This window comes from Seriola dumerili, unplaced genomic scaffold (assembly GCF_002260705.1).
Source record: "Seriola dumerili isolate Sdu_G_001 unplaced genomic scaffold, Sdu_1.0 BDQW01001001.1, whole genome shotgun sequence".
Taxonomy (NCBI): domain Eukaryota; kingdom Metazoa; phylum Chordata; class Actinopteri; order Carangiformes; family Carangidae; genus Seriola; species Seriola dumerili.
The window spans coordinates 369046-386545 of NW_019175256.1; the positions used below are offsets into that span (position 1 = coordinate 369046).

The 17500-nt window shown below is 46.9% G+C and overlaps 2 protein-coding genes across 3 annotated transcripts in view; both read right to left on the reverse strand.

Annotated features, from left to right (window-relative positions):
- Positions 1–10794, reverse strand: part of sptbn1 (spectrin beta, non-erythrocytic 1) — a 40106-nt gene extending 29312 nt beyond the window's left edge. For both annotated transcript variants that reach the window (XM_022766754.1, XM_022766753.1), the window contains exon 1: positions 10727–10794. The gene's annotated coding sequence lies outside the window, so the exon portion shown is untranslated. The remainder of the gene's footprint in view (positions 1–10726) is intronic.
- A 2980-nt stretch (positions 10795–13774) lies between these two features.
- Positions 13775–17500, reverse strand: part of polr3f (RNA polymerase III subunit F) — a 4221-nt gene continuing 495 nt past the window's right edge. The window contains exons 2-10 of the mRNA XM_022766724.1: positions 17327–17500; positions 16229–16346; positions 16026–16093; positions 15663–15730; positions 15481–15593; positions 15249–15392; positions 14999–15106; positions 14670–14861; positions 13775–14590 (exon numbers count right to left, since the gene is read on the reverse strand). The exon at positions 17327–17500 is cut by the window's right edge and continues 32 nt beyond it. Of these exons, the coding sequence (XP_022622445.1) occupies positions 14513–14590; positions 14670–14861; positions 14999–15106; positions 15249–15392; positions 15481–15593; positions 15663–15730; positions 16026–16093; positions 16229–16346; positions 17327–17388 (951 nt within the window). The 5' untranslated portion in view covers positions 17389–17500 and the 3' untranslated portion in view covers positions 13775–14512. The remainder of the gene's footprint in view (positions 14591–14669; positions 14862–14998; positions 15107–15248; positions 15393–15480; positions 15594–15662; positions 15731–16025; positions 16094–16228; positions 16347–17326) is intronic.

The following is a 17500-nucleotide window of genomic DNA, read 5'->3' on the forward strand; positions in this document are numbered from 1 at the left end:
ATTCAACAGATTGAACACTAATAGATGTACCTGCCCTTATGTTTCATCTCACAGCAGCCCGTTCCTGCTAACCACCTAGAAATAAAGCTCCATAGAAACGAGACTGCAGCTCCTGCTTTTAAACTGACTCTCGAGGATGATATTAATTTTGATAGAGAATGGTAATAACTTATTGTATTATTATTAATATATGCACGAAGAAGTTCCAATACATATCAAACTTTATCAATATTAGTTTTTTATTAAAATCAACATCAGCTATCTTCAGACGGCTCATGACCTTCATATGGCTCTAAGTGCAGCCAGGCAGGTAATATTGAATATAAGGTTGTTGTTTTGGCTTTTTCCATGAGTATATGTAAAAGTTTTGTAGTGTACTCTAAAGGGTATGAGCAACTCTTCAGTATATAATGTTGACGATGTCTCTCAGCCTATCCAGGTAACTGAACTCTCAGATTCATATATCGCAATAAAACCACCTGAATAACTTGAAATATATTAAATTATGAATGATCAACCTGGAGGGACTCTAGACTGAGCAGAGGCTCGTATCACAGACAATCATCATGAGACAAAAAAGAGACCGAGTCAGATACAGTTCAATTTGCTTGTTATTAAACACTAAAATCATCCTGCTCCTAATACAGAGATGTATTAACATCCATGTTCAACACAAGTGTTTTTTTAATACAATACTAGGTTGCTCATGAGTATCAGAGTCAGCTAAAACTAGCATAGGCAACCAGTGATAAATCGCAGTGCGCGGAGACGAAGAAGACGCCTGCATGTACAATTCACAGATATTCAGTAGGTGAACAATCGCGTCCAAACATCTGAGATGTTGATGGTAAACACAGTGACCAAAATTCAATCATAACCGGCTAATACAGTCGATTGTTGACAAGATGTTTCCAGTAAATTCGGTAAAATGTGGCAGATGTTTCAGGTTGCGTTAAACTCTGCTGTCTAGAAATAACTGTTCGAATCGACCTTTATTAGAATTCTCTTTTTCCAGGACGAAGCAGATTGGAACAATATTTTCCCCAAAATTTCCCTCAGCGAACGTCCTGACACGAGGTCACAGGAAGAACACGATGACACTGAGGAGAGTCACAGTCCACAACACACACTACACCACACCACACACACACAGGCCAGTAGTGTTGCCTACTGACCTCAGACTAGTTTGCTGTACTGACCTGAACGACCCTTTGAACATGTGATCACTCAGTCCTCAGCTCTTCTTATCTTCTTCTGCCTCTATCTCTGTACGCTGACACATACAGAGACCCTGTCAGACTTATACATGTGTAGTTTCTGAACAGTCTGAGAGGGTTTCGTGGAGCTTGATCTGGGAAAGGGTGGCGGTCTGCGACCGTGGGGGAAACTATGAGATGTGCCGTCCGGAACCTTGGGTTGTTGTTGTTGGTAAACACTCCCAAAAGGCTCCAGACTTCGTGTTGGGCCCGTGGAGGCTGGTCGGTGGGGCTGAAAAGGCCCTTATATGCTATTTTTTTGTGTTCCTGAATATCAAACATACGTTTAGGCATCAAATCACCTTTGATTTCCTGTTTAATTCTATTGGCATTCCTCAGCCCTCAGCCGCCCCGCCACACCCGCCCAGCCCCTCAGCAAGATACCCAACCAGCTAGCAGCGCCTTGAGGCTTCAGTACACATGAGGTAATGGGTCCAACCCAGATGATATCCAGTTCGAAGTGCGGGGGTTGGAGAGCTCAGGATGTAGCATTAGAGCATCACATATAGAGGACGTCCATAATCTGAGGGAACTCAGGTGCACTAGTTACAATGGACTGACACCTTCCCAGAAAATCCTCCCATCTGCCCTGTGCTCGGTGATGAAACAGAGCAAGGAACCTATCTGTTCTTGACTCAGTCTAGAGTAAGAGATTAGATTCTCGACCACACTTGAAGTCAGACGACAGCAAGCGCCAATCGCGATAGCATAGCAGAGACGACCCCACCTCAGTGCCCCCTGGTACCAGGAGCGCAGTTCAGGCAAGTTCAGAAGCAGCAGGGTTTTGCTGTCATGACTCATTCTTCATATCGTCACCAGAGGCACAAACACAACCCCTGACTCTAGCCCTACCATTCAGGCACGTTATCAATTAATGTCATGGAACCCTGCTGTGGTGAACTCAGAGCGACATCCTCTGACTGAGCCTGATAAAAAAGGTTGCCCTGTTTCAATAAATGACTAGGACCTCCCACATCGTCTCACGTCACTTCTACTTCTTCTTGATTTGTTTCATCTGCCTCCATTTACTTTTCTATTAGTCCACGAACATAATAAGTTTTCTATGACTTGAACTTCATTTAAACCTATGTCCTGTTATAACCCAAGAGGAGAACATGGGAAAGGGAAACAATCGGAAATCCCTCTGATGATAAAATAAAATAACAAGTGAGTCACCGGAAATAGTTTCTCTTGATGAACAAAAACAGAGGAGAGTGGGGGGGGACAAAGTAGGAAGAAATTGTAGGAAGTGGTTATGTCTCTGACCTACGCGCCAGGCCCCCACCCTCTCCCTTCTGGGTCCTCTGGGGTCTGCCCTGTTTGGAGTTCACATCGCCGTGCAACATTTTCCCCCCAAACATGGACAAACAGAAACTCACAGAGACGTCCTCATCCACAGCCCCGCACCCACCCCAGCCCCCACCCCACTCGACCGATCTGAGAGAAGGTCCACGGTTCAAGACTGACACCCCCCCCAGAGTCACCATACCATCATAATCAATGATAATACTGCCACTTTTTTAAAACCAGAAACATCAGTGACAAAGAAACAAGCAGAAGCCAGTTTTGTTGTTATTTTTTAACCAATAAAACAAGAAACTGAGATAGCCGATGCCTACTAGCCCTTCAGCACCCAAAGACTGGGAGTAGGGGTACGGTACGGGAAACTACGTTAAGCCTAACTAGCTTCAGCCCACCAAAGACCATGGCGACTTACTGTAGGGTGTGAACCTGTTAGCCTAGCTTAGCACACAAAAGACTGGATAAGAAAATAAGTAGGGCGGAACCTGTTAGAGCCTACCTTGAATAAATTTAAAGAACTGGAGCCAAGGGCAACTTTCAGTTTGGGGCGATGGCTTAATTTACACAGAGTAACATCAGATTTTATGACTCAACCCCCCCCCCACCCCCCCCCCCCCCCCCCCCCCCCCCCACCCCCCACCCCCCCCCCCTCCCCCCCCCCCCCACCCCCCCCCCCACCCCCCCCCCCCCACAACCACCTCTCCCACTCCCTCCCTCACCCCCTCCTCTTCCCACTATTCATCCTTTCCTTTTCCTTTAAACAAACAACAAATTTTTGATGCATTTTTAAATATATACTGGAGCGGGTCTACTATGTCTCGTGTGTTTGTGTTGTGTGTGTGTGTGTTGTACGCTCATCGCTGTGGACTGTCAGGATGAGGAATGTGTTGATGGTATCTTCAAGTCAGACAGATTGTATATTACAAACAAAAACAACTAACCTGTGTGTAGTTGAGCACGTGTACACACAGTTTGGTTGTTGTCATTACTAGAAAGTGAAACTGGTTAGACAGCGCGTATATTAACATGTACATCTGCTCCATGTGACTGTTGCGCTGACTATGTTTACGGGTTAAGTGTGTTGGTGATCTATTAAACACCACTGAGAGTAAACCTGTAATTCTATAATCCTCTCGTAAACTTCGAGGAGCCAACATCAAAGAAGGAGCGCACTCAGTTCTTATCTTTATAATGTCAAGCCTAGTAAGCTTACAATATTGTCATTACAGTAGTTGTGAACAGTCCTGCGGATTCAAGCCTCTCCTACTTCCTCTCACTTCTCGTGTATACCCTGCTTTGGAAAGCTTAAACGGAGACATTCCTCTAGAAGTCTCTAAGGATCTCTGCTTTCTTCAGTGGCTTTCCTTAATTTTGGCAGGGACACAGACGTCCTGCATGACCCATTCATAGGGGTACAATCAGGGTGGATGGGTCAACGTCCCTGAGGGTGATCGCGTTTAGGATAGGTCCTGTATGGTTCAGGTTCCTGATAGGATAGGTTTTGATGGATCCCAGGATCCCTGATGGACGTATCAGGCTACTTTTTCCATCTCCTTAACCTCCTCTTCTCCTCTATCCTACTGTGTGTATCAGGTTCCTGATGGTTCCAGACGTCCTGTATGGTTCCAGGTCTGATGGATCAGGTCCTGAGGGATCAGTCTGATGGGATCAGGTCTGATGGGTTCAAGGTCTGATGACATTCCAGGTCTGATGGAATCAGGTGGATTGGGTTCCCAGGTCTGATGGACCCAGGTTGATGGTTAATCTGAGGAAGGTCCCTGAATGGCATCCATGCTTTCATGGTTCAGGTCCTCGATGTGGATACAGTGATTGATTGGTTCACGTTCTGCGTGATGGTTAGGCGTCCTGCTCTCATCGTATAGGCTCTCATGGGGTTCTACAGCGTCCTTGATGGGGATCCAGGTCCTGATCGGGACTCACATGTCTGCATGGATCCAGGTCCCTGTGGTACTCCATGGTTGATGAGTTAGGGTCTTGATGGCGATCAGCTCTGATTGGATCACTGTCCTGTTGGTGCATCAGGTTCATGATGGTTCCATGCGTCTGATGGGCATCACGTTTGATCGGGAATAGTGGATCCTGATGATCAGGTCCCTGCATTGGCTTCAGGTTCGCTATGGTTCCAGTCTTGATGGGTAGCGTCCCTGTAATTGATCAGGTCTGAATCGTTCAGTGTCCTGTTGGCTTCCGGTCTGTCTGTATCTAGCGTGCTGCATTGGCTTATGGCGTTGATGGCGATTTCAAGGTCTTACTGGGCATTAGCGTTCTGATGGATTCCTTGCGTACTCGCGTTACATTGCTCTCTGATCGGTCTCAGATATTGCGATGGGCATCTACGTCCTTATTGCATCTATGGTCTCTCTGTCTGGCTTCCTCATGTCTGATGCGTTCAGTCTTTCTGATTGCCCAGTCTTCTGATGTCTTCGGTCTTGCATGCGTGCATACGGTCTGCTGGACTCATATCGCTCGTTGATCGGCATCATCGGTCTGATGGTTTCAGTCGTGCTTCTTGTGATGGTGCTCCCTAGCTCTTCACGTGCTTCTAGGTCCTTGACCTGACTTCAGCTGTTCCTGACTGGATCCAGCTATCTGGGGCGATCAGGTATCTGATGGGCATCAGGCTTTGATGTGCACTTACGGTCTCTTCTCTTGATGGGCTCACTGGTCCTGATGGGTATACGTCCTGCATGCGTAATTAGGTTTACTACTACCGTATCAGCGCTGCATGGATTAGTGCCTCTTTACTGCTGCTAATCAGCTGTCATGTGCACTACGGTTATTGGGCATCCAGGTCTGTTATGCGGACATCCAGGGTCCTGCGGAATTTCGGCTTCCAGGTTCGATGCATCAGGTCTGCATGGTTATCAGGCTTATGATTAGGGCTCCACTCTGATGCCTCTTACACAGCGTTCTTCTCTGAATTGGCGTTCCATGTCCTGCTACTCCTACATCGTCTCTGACTGGATCCATGTTCTCCATCTTCCTCTCCTCTTCTCTCCAGTACTCCTCCCTCTCCCTCTCTGCATTCCGTGATCTATGGTCCTCTATGCGGTCATTCCTAGGCTAATGTATCGGACTCCTTGCTGGCCTCTGCCCTCTCCTCTCCTTCTCCTCTTCCTTTGCTTACTGTGGTCATCAGTGTGTTCTGTCATGGTTTTCATGTGTCTGATCATGCTTCAGCGATCTGATGGCTGATCAGGTCTGATGGATCAGTTGATGGGATCAGTGTGATGGATCAGGTCTGGATGAATCAGCGTTCTGATGGGATCAGGTCTGATTGGATCAGGTCTGATGGGATCAGGTTCTGATGGATCAGGTCTGATGGATCAGGTCTGATGATCAGGTTCAGGCGTAGTGATGAGAATCCAGGTTCTGATGGGATCAAGGTGTCTGAGGGGTCAGGTCTGATGGATTCAGGCTTGATGGTCTGGGGATCAGGTCGTGTAGAGTGCGATATCTGAGGGATCTCTGATGTAGTGTTGTCTGGAGTGCTCGATCTGGTGGATCAGGGTCTGATGGATCAGGTCTGATTGAATCAGGTCTGATGGTTCAGGTCTGATGGATCAGGTCTGATGGATCAGGTCTGATGGGACCTGGACCAGGATGAATCTGTTAAATCTGAGTTGATGTTTTTCAGACTCAAACCTGGTTTTAAACATCAGGATTAAAAATACAGACCTAAAACATCAAACCCAGATCACATGATCCTCAGATCAGCTGTCTGACACAACAACAACAACAGCAACAACAACAGCAACAACAACAACAGCAACAACAACAGCAACAACAACGACAGCAACAACAACAGCAACAACAACAACAGCAACAACAACAACAAACATCAGACTGAGTCGAAACAGATGAAGAAGAAGAATGAGCTCAGTGAACAGAGCAGGGTGGAGTTATTAGATTAACACACACACACACACACACAGTCATTTCCTGGTTATCTGACCCCACCCTCCATCACTGATCTGTGGTCAGTACAGAGACAAACATTTCTGCTGAATCACAGAAGCTGCAGCAATGAGCTGAACCATTGATTAACTGAATCATTGATTAACAGGCTCTGCTGCTTCTCATGATAAACACATGAAAACTGAATATCTGACATGATAGTGAGTGACATCATCCACTGCTGCAGGAAGTGACATCACACACTGAACCAGACGAGTCATCGATCATTCCAGATAACAACCAGCAAGTTGATCAATCATGACAATAATGGTTATTAGCAGCTCTATAACAGGTAGAGGTGGACTGGATGATCCACATCTGGATCCAGCTGTGGTTCAGTCCATTAGAACCCGAGCTACACGCAGAGCCGTCCTCACACGAACACAAAGCGGTGTGGGCGGATGAATCTGCAGGGTGATCAGGTTAGACAGGAAGTAGTCCCAGAGGCGGAGGCCTGTGACTCAGTGTGGAGCTGCAGCTTCATTCATCTCATTTTATGTTCATTAGATTTTGTCTTTAACAATTATGAAAACGAGATAAACGAGACAAAAAGATTATTGTGCCCCCACAAAATCCATCCCCCATCCACTTCCTAGTTACATTAGTGACGTAGGTTAACAGCGTACGAAGGATTGCGTCATCGGTTCAGAGACTTTCTATATATGGTCAGGAGAGACCACGCCCTGATCGGCTGCTGTCCCACGCTACGAGATCTTTAACTTACATCCTGTATAACCTACAGAGACACAATGCTTTTATTTTGAAATCTATCATTTTATTTTCTTTTTTCTTTTTTGACAGAGCTTAATATCAACAAGCTGCTGCCAGGATTATTGATTATGTTCATTTATTAGCTTCAGGTCACACTGAACCAGTCACTGATAACTAGTCTGAGTCTGAGTGAACCTGTTAACCTGTTAACCAATCGTCACGGTAACCTTTTAACGAGGCTGATGACACTGAACCATCCCAGTCTCACTGCTCTGGGAAAATATGAGCAGGAGACAGAAGGACACACACACACACAGAGACACACACAGAGACACACACACACACACACACACACACACACACAAGCTTAAACTCATCTGTTTAGAATGATGAACAACAATAATTATCAGCTGATCAACATTTAGGAAAAACACAGAGTCCATTTGTAAAGAATCCTCCTCACAGCAGAGAACCAGAGAAAAAGGGGAACCAGAGAACCAGACATCAGCTGATCAATTAATGGACTCTGGACTAATCAATCAGAAGCATCTGCAGCCTGAACAGCTGATGGAGATGAAGCTGTTGTTCTACAGTGTAAACGTCATTAGATCCATTAGAACCGAAGAAGATATGAACATGATTGATGAAACGTGACGGAGCTCTCTAATGTTCCTGTTCTGTAATGTTCTGCAAATGTTCCGGCTGTATTGATTATTTCCCAGAACAAGACATCCTGTCATCCTTACATTAACACTAATGTGTTTTTAAAGAACATCTGGAGAACCTCTGAAGCTAATGAATGTTACAGTAACAACAGAACGTTCTACAGAGGCTTTATGAGAACATCCTTTGTGAGCTGTGGGAGGTTGTTAGAATTCTCTCAACTTTAGAGAATAGAACGTTCCTGCAAACCAAACTGTTGTGACAGTGTTTGAATGATGCAAAACAAGTGGCTGCTGGACGTTTTAGACCCAAGTAGAACATGGCATACTAGAACCATCAAGGAACATTCTCCAAACATTTAGTGGAGGTAAAAGTAACCACACTGGAGCCATTAGTGAACGTTTCCTCAAAGTTTTTGTGTTACTGTGAGAGAACGTTTTTTGGAGTTCTTCACAGAACATTCTGCAAGGGAGAACAAGAGAACAGCATGGGAGCTTTAGGAGAAAATATAGGGATGTTTGGATTCTCCTAACTTTATAAAAACATTCCGACGTTTCTGTTTCTATAAAGTTTCTATGTGGTAAAGGAAGTGATGTTCTCTTAACATTCAAAAAACTAAAACCTTCAAACAACATTTTCCACTCACTGGATGGAGGTTCAGGATCCCCACACAGGAACCCTAAGGGAACATTCCCTGACAGCATTTAGGAACCATGAGAGAACGTTTTGTGTAGAATTTCTTGAAACCTTCTTTGAAATTTGAAGGAATAGAACATTATGGGAACATCATAATGTTGTTGGGACCCTGACTTTAAAAAGTTATTCCCAGAACAAAGTTGGTGTTAACATAGGCAGAACATTCACATAGAACCTTCAAGGAACAAATGTTCTATAGAGGTAAATCTAATCACACAGGAACTGTTAGTGACAGGGGAGGTTCTTCGACACTTAAAGGGAACTTTAAAGGAACGTTATAAGACAGTTGGGATTCTCTTGACTTTAGAAAAACATTCTCAGAATGTTTCTGAGAATATTGTTGACTGAAGGTTCCTGTACTTGTTCTCAGGAACGTGTGAGTTCATGTTTGTTAAAATGTTACTTTAGAAAACTGTAAATTAGAAACCTTTAAAGAACGTTCTGTGGAGGTAAATGTAATGACACAAGAACATAGTGAATGTTTTATGTGTAACAACTGGAGAACGGTCTGTGGAGGTACTTGGGGAACATTCTTTGTAGAACTGTAACTGTAACAATTTTTCTTTTCAACATTAGTTTGTTGACTTTTTGGCCTAAAAGGCAGAACATGATAAAAGATGTTCTTTAAAGTTCCTGAGCCCATGATTTTAAACTTCCTCGTTTTGTCCAAAACCCAGATCATCATAGAACATTCAAAATACACAAAAAGCTGCAACTCATCACATTAAAGAGGTGGAACCTTAAAAGAACATCACAGGAATGTTGGGGTTTCATTAACTTTGGTTTGTTCCTACAACCAAATAGTGCTGGAATTTTTTTAACGTATGGATAACATTCGTATGTTTAAAATAAGGTTCCTCAGATGTTCTTTTAATAAGTTTTACAGCAGAACCTTCAGGGAACGTTTTCCAGATGTTCTATGGAGGTAAATTATAAGAACTGAATTCCGTGGAGAACTTCAAGGAGGATCTGACAGAACAGTACGAGAACATGAAGGGAACGTTTCTGTTGAGTCTTTAGAAAACATTCAGAGAACGTTCCTACAGCCAAATATGGACGTTCCCTGCTTTAAGTTTATATGATGTTTCTGTTAATGATCTATTAAGTTCTTCTTTGATCAAACTGAACTCTGTTCTGTGAACTTTAGAACGTTTCACACCAGAACCCGTGAGGTTCAGGAACTGTTCTAGTTCCAGAGCTGCAGCGTCACAGTAAACATGAAGCAACTGTTAGCAAACTGTGGTGAGGGGGCTTTTTCAGGTGTGGGGAGGGGGGTCTGCTGAACTGGGTACGGCCCTGTTCAACAACATAACGGTTCTGGAGATACAGACATACCGAGCAGAAAACGGAAGGGGGGGTGAGAAGGGCGGGGGGTGATGTTGTTGTGTTTGCAGTGATTCACTGAACGTCGGAAAAACGTTCCCACAATGTTTCTGCAACCGACCCGCGTATTGGGTGGGTATTTCGGAGACGGGCCCGCTCGGCTCGGCTCGGCTCGGCTCGGCTCCTCAGTCTCTCCACCGGTCTGTTTTCCAGTATTTTCTGCTCAGCTCTGATCGCGCCGCCCAGCACCAGCCTCCCCCAGCCGGGGACAGCTGCTGCAGGCCGGACACCTCCCGCTCATTCTGCCGCTAAAAACCTCCGCAGCTGCGCGCGGTCAGACTGTTTGGGTCGGTGAGAAGCTCCACTGTTTATTGTCCTGAATACACACATTAACACACACACACCACCTCCTCCTCCTCCTCCTCCTCCTCCTCCTCCTCCCGGGGCCACGCCTGTTTTTGCGTCCATGCATGGCGCACCGTTATTATCCTCCATCCTCATGCCGAGACAAATGGCTGCTGGCGGGGCGGGGGGACGAGCAGCGGACATGCGGGCTGAGAGGCACCGCGGCACGGCTGCATGGTGCGGATCGGGCCGGGAGAGAGGACCGGGGCCTCCGGGAGCCCGGGACTCTCTGCTCCCGAGTCGAGTCCGATCAGTGGATTCAGCCGCGGCTCCTCCGACATGAAGCGAAGTTTGCGGAGGATCCGCGGCTCCGGGAGTCGCTCCCTCCCTCCAATCACAGCAACAATAGAGACACAATAGAAACAGGTAGAAACACAGAGGAGGCCGCTCACCTGCTCAGAAGATCCAACAGTCTCCAAAGTTCAGCGGAGAGGACGAAGAGCCGGAGCCGGAGAGACGGAGCCACGGACGGAGAGACAGACAGGAGGAGCCGCTGCTGCTGCTGCTGCTGCTGCTGCAGGGAATGACGGGAAAGAATCCGCACTGCCCCCTCCTCCCCCCGTCCTCCTCCCCCCGTCCTCCTCCCCTCCTCCCCTCCTCCATCACACTCTCTCCAGTCTGCATCAGTGGAGTCAGATCGGGTCCGGATCAGACTCAGATCCTGGTTTTCATCTTTTATTTCTCTGATTGGACTTTGTGCTGCGTTCACGGACATCTCTGGTTCCTACGTAAAACTCCAGCTTTGATAAAACAACATAAACAGTCCTGAACTCCTGTCAGCGCCCCCTGCAGGCCAGACTTCACATTCCCCCGTTTGTCCTGGGGGGGGGGCATCAGAAGGGTTCAGGTTCGTCGTCTGGAGACCAAGAGCAGGTCCAGACTGAGACCAGGACTACAAACAGCTGTTTGAAACCTTCAGTTTCCACTTGATTCTATTTTACATGTGATTTATTTTGTTCGTTTAATTATTGTTTCACTTTCTTAAAACTAATTTGGGTTTCTTTTATGATCCTCGAGCTGTTTTCTCAGTAAGTGACCCTTGAGTGAAGAATTGAGAGGAAGAGGAGAGGAGAGGAAGAGGAGAGGAAGAGGAGGAGAGGAGAGGAAAAGGAAGAGGAGAGGAAGAGGAGAGGAAGAGGAGAGGAGAGGAAGAGGAGAGGATGAGGAGAGGAGAGGAGGAGGAGAGGAAGAGGAGGAGAGGAAGAGGAGAGGAAGAGGAAGAGGAGAAGAGGAGAGGGAGAGGAATGAGGAAGAGGAGAGGATGAGGAGAGGAGAGGATGAGGAGAGGAGAGGAAGAGGAGGGGAAGAGGAGAGGAAGAGGAGAGGAGAGGAAGAGGAGAGGATGAGGAGAGGAAGAGGAGGAGAGAAAGAGGAGAGGAAGAGGAGAGGAGAGGAGAGGAAGAGGAAGAGGAGAAGAGGAGAGGAGAGGAAGAGGAGAGGATGAGGAGAGGAAGAGGAGAGGAGAGGATGAGGAGAGGAGAGGAAGAGAAGAGGAGAGGAAGAGGAGAGGATGAGGAGAGGAAGAGGAGGAGAGGAAGAGGAGAGGAGAGGGAGGAGAGGATGAGGAGAGGAGAGAAAGAGGAGAGGAAGAGGAGGAGAGGAAGAGGAGAGGAAGAGGAAGAGGAGGAGAGGAAGAGGAGAGGAAGAGGAGGAGAGGAAGAGGAGGAGAGGAAGAGGAGAGGAAGAGGAGGAGAGGAAGAGGAGGAGAGGTGATCTGACTGGTCAGTAGTTTGGCTGTTGACAGGTTCTGATCTGATCCTCTGAGTTAACCTGCGCCGGAGCAGGTCAGGAGTTCAGCATCAGTTACCATGGTGATTTACCTCGGTAACAAGGGAACCACCGTCCTCAGATCCTGCTTCGTAGTACAGACCCCTTTTCTCACCTGCTCTCACCTGCTCTCACCTGTTCTCACCTGTTCTCACCTGCTCTCACCTGTTCTCACCTGTTCTCACCTGCTCTCACCTGCTCTCACCTGTTCTCACCTGTTCTCACCTGCTCTCACCTGTTCTCACCTGTTCTCACCTGCTCTCACCTGCTCTCACCTGTTCTCACCTGTTCTCACCTGCTCTCACCTGCTCTCACCTGTTCTCACCTGCTCTCACCTGCTCTCACCTGTTCTCACCTGTTCTCACCTGTTCTCACCTGCTCTCACCTGCTCTCACCTGTTCTCACCTGTTCTCACCTGTTCTCACCTGCTCTCACCTGCTCTCAGGAATAAGGATACGAATCATTTACACAGAACATGTTTCATACTTCATCTGAACATATGATCATTATTCTTCAGTCACTGATCGACTGTTTCTGTATCAGATGTTTTACTTTAGATAAACACTTGTCATTATTATTATTAGTTTAACTGTTGTTTGTTTTCTTGTCCTTGATTTTTATTTATTGTTTACATCATGATGTCATGTTTACCAGAGTGAGGAAGAGTAGATGCTGCCAATCTAAATAAATAAATAAACCTACATCACACAGAGGCTCTGACCTCTGTGTTTGAGCACCAACAGGAAGTGATGTCACACAGAGGGCGCGGCTCCAAGTCAGTGCTAATTAATAATTAATGGAATTGTTAATATCTGGCTGCTGTCAGAGGAAGAATTCACAACTACGAGGTAACTGCTGCCAAGGCTCATGGGTAATGTAGTCTTCAGACAGACAGAAGATCCTGGAACATTTCTGAGTGCTGACCGGTCTGGATCAATGGGGGGGGCACTTCCTGTTGTAAAGTGATCCTTGCTGACAGTCAGCAGCTCTCAGCTCGTTACCGGCTGATGGACTCAGTAATGATCCCTGATGGGAAACACTGAGGCCTAATGAGCTGTGATTGGATAAACACTCACCTGAGAGCCGTCTGCTGTCAGTCCAGACCACACCCACCGTCTCCCCCATCACATGATCCAGGAAACACTCAGCTCATCTACCAGATTCATGGTCTTCATCAGCTCCTCGTGATGAAGAGGAGGAGCTGTTTGACACTTTGATGTTACCTGGACATGGTGAAGACATGATGACCCGAGGACACACCTGCACTGAACCTGGATCGGGGGGGGCGAAGTACCTGTCCTCTGACATCACAAGAACCAACATGGCGTCAATATTTATAATTACTTTAAAGTCAAAGATGAAAAGGAAACACAGTGATGAACTTTGATCTTTAGTTTTATTTTATTTATGAACAGTTTGAGTGAATGCTGCTGATTATACTCTAGTAAAGACCGATTGGACCGTTATCGTCCAATCAGATTCAGGTCCAAAAACAGGGTGAAAATCTACTCGTAACTTCAGGGTCAACAACAGTGTGGGAACTTTGAGTTTTACAGTTTTCTGCTCTGTATCTGTTCACACAAACACTGTGTGTGTGTGTGTGTGTGTGTGTGTGTGTGTGTTAGAATTATTTAACTTCACTTTATGAACTCAAACTCTTTTTGACCCTAATCTGATCCCGTACTCCAACACAGCAGCATGTCAGGGTCAGGACGCCTTCAGTGTTGCCTTCAGGTACAGTGTTGAACCCAGGGTTTCTTTTTAAACCCCATACATGATGCGTTCACTGTCTCTCCCTCCGTCGTCCTGCAGGAATCAGCTGATCAAAGTTCAGAGCCACAAAGAGTCTGAAAGATTTCAGTTTTTCATTTTTAATCAGTTTCTGAAAACATTTTCACTGAGAAGAATTTACAGCTCAAACTGATCAAATCAATCAGTTATCAATAATCAGTTATGAGGACCCGGACCATGTGATGAGGACTGAACAGGTCTATGGGACACAAAAGACGGACTGTGGTCCAGACGCAGCCTCCTTCACCGTCTGTCTGGACTCAGACTGCAGGGAGCTGATGGATCAATGAAACGATCAATAATCAATGTGTTTGTCTAAGTTTCAGCTGAAATCGACACGTGTCCATCACGAGGAACAGAAATGACTCAGACTGAGGTAAACCAGCAGAACGTGAACCCGGCCCAACACCGGCCCAACGCCTCTCAGCCGGACATGACACAGGGACGTGACCCAGGACTCTGGATCCAGATGTGGTTCTGTGCTGTTCGTCACAGAGACGAGACGCAGCAGCAGCTCGTCTCGTCTCCACCGTCACTGACCTCGGTCAAAAATAGAAAAGAATCAGATCGATGGAAAATAAACTTCATCACAGAGAAAAGAGGCGGGAAACGAACGGCGGTCAGAAGTCCAGCCACTCCGTCATGTAGATGCAGTTGGACGGAGATATTTCTCCTCCCTCATGACAGTCGTCAAACACCTGAGGAGAGAGAACAGGTACCACATCACCTGCAGGTCTCCAACAGAGGGATGTGTATGTGTGTGTGTGTGTGTGTTACCGGGCAGAGGCCGCAGGGCGTCTTCACCAGGCCGGTGGGATGGATGACGGGGTTGACGCCGCGGTACAGCTTCATCTGTCCGTCCACGCTGCCCACCGTTCCCTCCTTGGCGGCGATGACGGTCATCTCCACCTTCCCGTCGTAGATCAGCGTGTTCAGGATGGTCTCGATGTCGTCCATGGACAGATCCACCTGTGAACACCTGTCAGTCAACCTGGGAGCACTTTATTCACTTTAGTCTGGCGAGTTTCTCTGAATAACGTGTTTGCCTTGCGGCCCCTCAGGTGGTTACAGTGACGTGTGATTGGCTGGTTTGAGTGTGATGTCACCTTGCTGATTCCCAGCTCACAGATGTATTTCCAGACTTCATGCGAGGTGGCGAAGGAGCTGTTCCTCTGGACCATGGGACTCTGTTTGCTGTCCCTCGCTGCTTCTGCCTGAACACAAACCAACAGTGAGGGTCACATGACCCGAACCAGTCCCCATACTGAACCTGGGGGGGGGGGGGCAGTCTAGGGGGGGAACTAATGCCTCAGACCCCCCCCCCCCCCACACACACACACATGAAGTTTTTTGAACCTTGCTCTGCAGGAACTTGAAGCACTGCTGGTTGAGAACTTCAACAAACTCGGACTCAAAGTCCTGGTCGCTGTACCAGGCGCCCCCGGTCACCGAGCGGTCCGGCTGCAGGTTGTACAGCATGTACACCTTCTTCTTAGACGCCTGCACACAGGAAACACACACCTGTCAGGAGGAAAACCCGTATCTCCACAGCTGATCAGAGAGGCTCAGAGACTCATGTTGAACTCACAGCCACAGACTTCACAGCTTTGATGAGTTTCTTGCTCTCCAGGTTCTTCAGGATCTTGTTGATCTCCGTCAGAGGAAGGTTGCTCTTAAAGCGGATGTCTCTGCTCCAGATCCCTGCAGACACGAGAACTCAGGCTCTGGATCTGACGGGGCGGAGATGTGCGTGAGCTGGCTGAGCCTTACCTTTGTTTCCTGCGTCCTCGATGATCTGGTACACGAGCTTCTCCTGGTTGTCTGAACCCTTCATCTTACTGAAACAGTGGAAACCGTGGAAACAGCTCAGGTTCAGGTTCAGTCACAGGGACAACACATCAGGTCAGGGTTGGGGGGGGGGGGGGGGTCATGGACAAGGCTCTGTAGTTTATATTCGTCTGTGTTCACACTTTTTCACACACACTGTTAGTGTTTCCTTCGGTGTGTGTTTCATCACCGCTGCTGTGTCGTAGTTCTGTGTTCTAGCAGCGTGCTCGTGTCTGTGTAGTTGTGAAGTTGTAGCAATAACAGCATCAGTCACCTGCAGAGGGGACAGGTGTGTGCTGTGTTTACCTGGAGGTCTGAGCGTCCTTCATTCTGTACAGGAGACCTGAACTGTTCCTCAGCAGGTCCAGGTGACCCTGGAACAGGTGAACAGGACGGGTTCAGACCAGCTGACATCATCAATAAACTACCAGCTGAGAACATGGTTACAGTCTAATCTGAGGAACCAATCAGGAGAGAGGAGTCAGCAGTGACATCATCACAAGACTGACCAATGAGAGCAGCTTGTTGATGGCCATGGCTCTCTGCTGCGGCTCCAGGTGAGGCATGTCGTTCTGGATCACTTGGTCTGTGATACCATGAGGAAACTGCTGACACAGCTCTTTGATCCTATACACACACACACACACACACACACACACACACACACACACACACACACACACAGAGGAAGTGTTAGTGTCTGTAAAGATGGAGGATGGAGCTGCGATGATGAATCGATTGACAGAAAATTGATCTGTTACAATTCTGATAATCGACTGATCGTTGTAAATTCTCTCAGGTGTGAATGACTTCCTGTTTCCTGTGTCAGTAACAAAATAAAACATTTGAAGACGTCCTGTTTATATCTATAGTTTATATCTGCTGCTGAACCTCCTTCCTGTCTCTACTTTTTTCTTTCACATGTTTAATGTCATTAAACTGTCAAAAGCAAAAACAACATAATTGATCATTTGCTACAATTAGATAAAATATAGATGTTGAGTGTGAAAAGAGACAAGCTACAAACAAACAGACAATTAACATTAATTAATACGTCATCATGTCTGCAGTGTGTACTTATTAAAAAAGAGAAAATGTTTATATTTCTTCAAGTATGGCATCAGAAAATATCAGTATCAAACTGACACTATTCATTTCTAATACTAATATTCTCTAAATAAAGATAAATGGAAGAGAATCTCAGCAGGGAGCAGGTTACCTGCAGGTAACATCAGGTGACTGTTCACCTGGTGACGTTCACACTGACCAAACACTCTGGATTTAACTGAACGGATAAATATAAAGTTCCACTTTAGACATGAAGAGCTCTTCGGAGGAGGACACCCTGAGATGCTAACAGTCCTCCCGGTGGAGAGCAGACACTGTTCAGGTTCTGGTGACAGAGACTGTAAGTGTAGTGGGCTGAATGGACCCGGACTTCACAGAACTACTACACGGGTCAGAGAGAGTATTTTGGCAGCACGTGTTCACCGGGTCTGACAACAGCCAGTAAAGACACCTGTCAGGATTTACACGGAGCCCGCTTCATCTCTCTCCGGATGAACCGCAGGCTCCGGGATGAGCCTCGCTGTCGTTGTCCCACTGACCTGTTCTCAATCTCGGCAGGGTCCGACAGGTTCGTCTCCTTCTTCACTTTGACTTCAGACATTTTCTTAAAACTCTGTCCTCCGTGTTTCTGTCTGCGCCTCTGTTGGTCAGCCTGTTAGCCTGTTAGCCTGCTAGCTAACGCTGGTTCAGGGTCCTGAAAAGTTGGCTGCCAG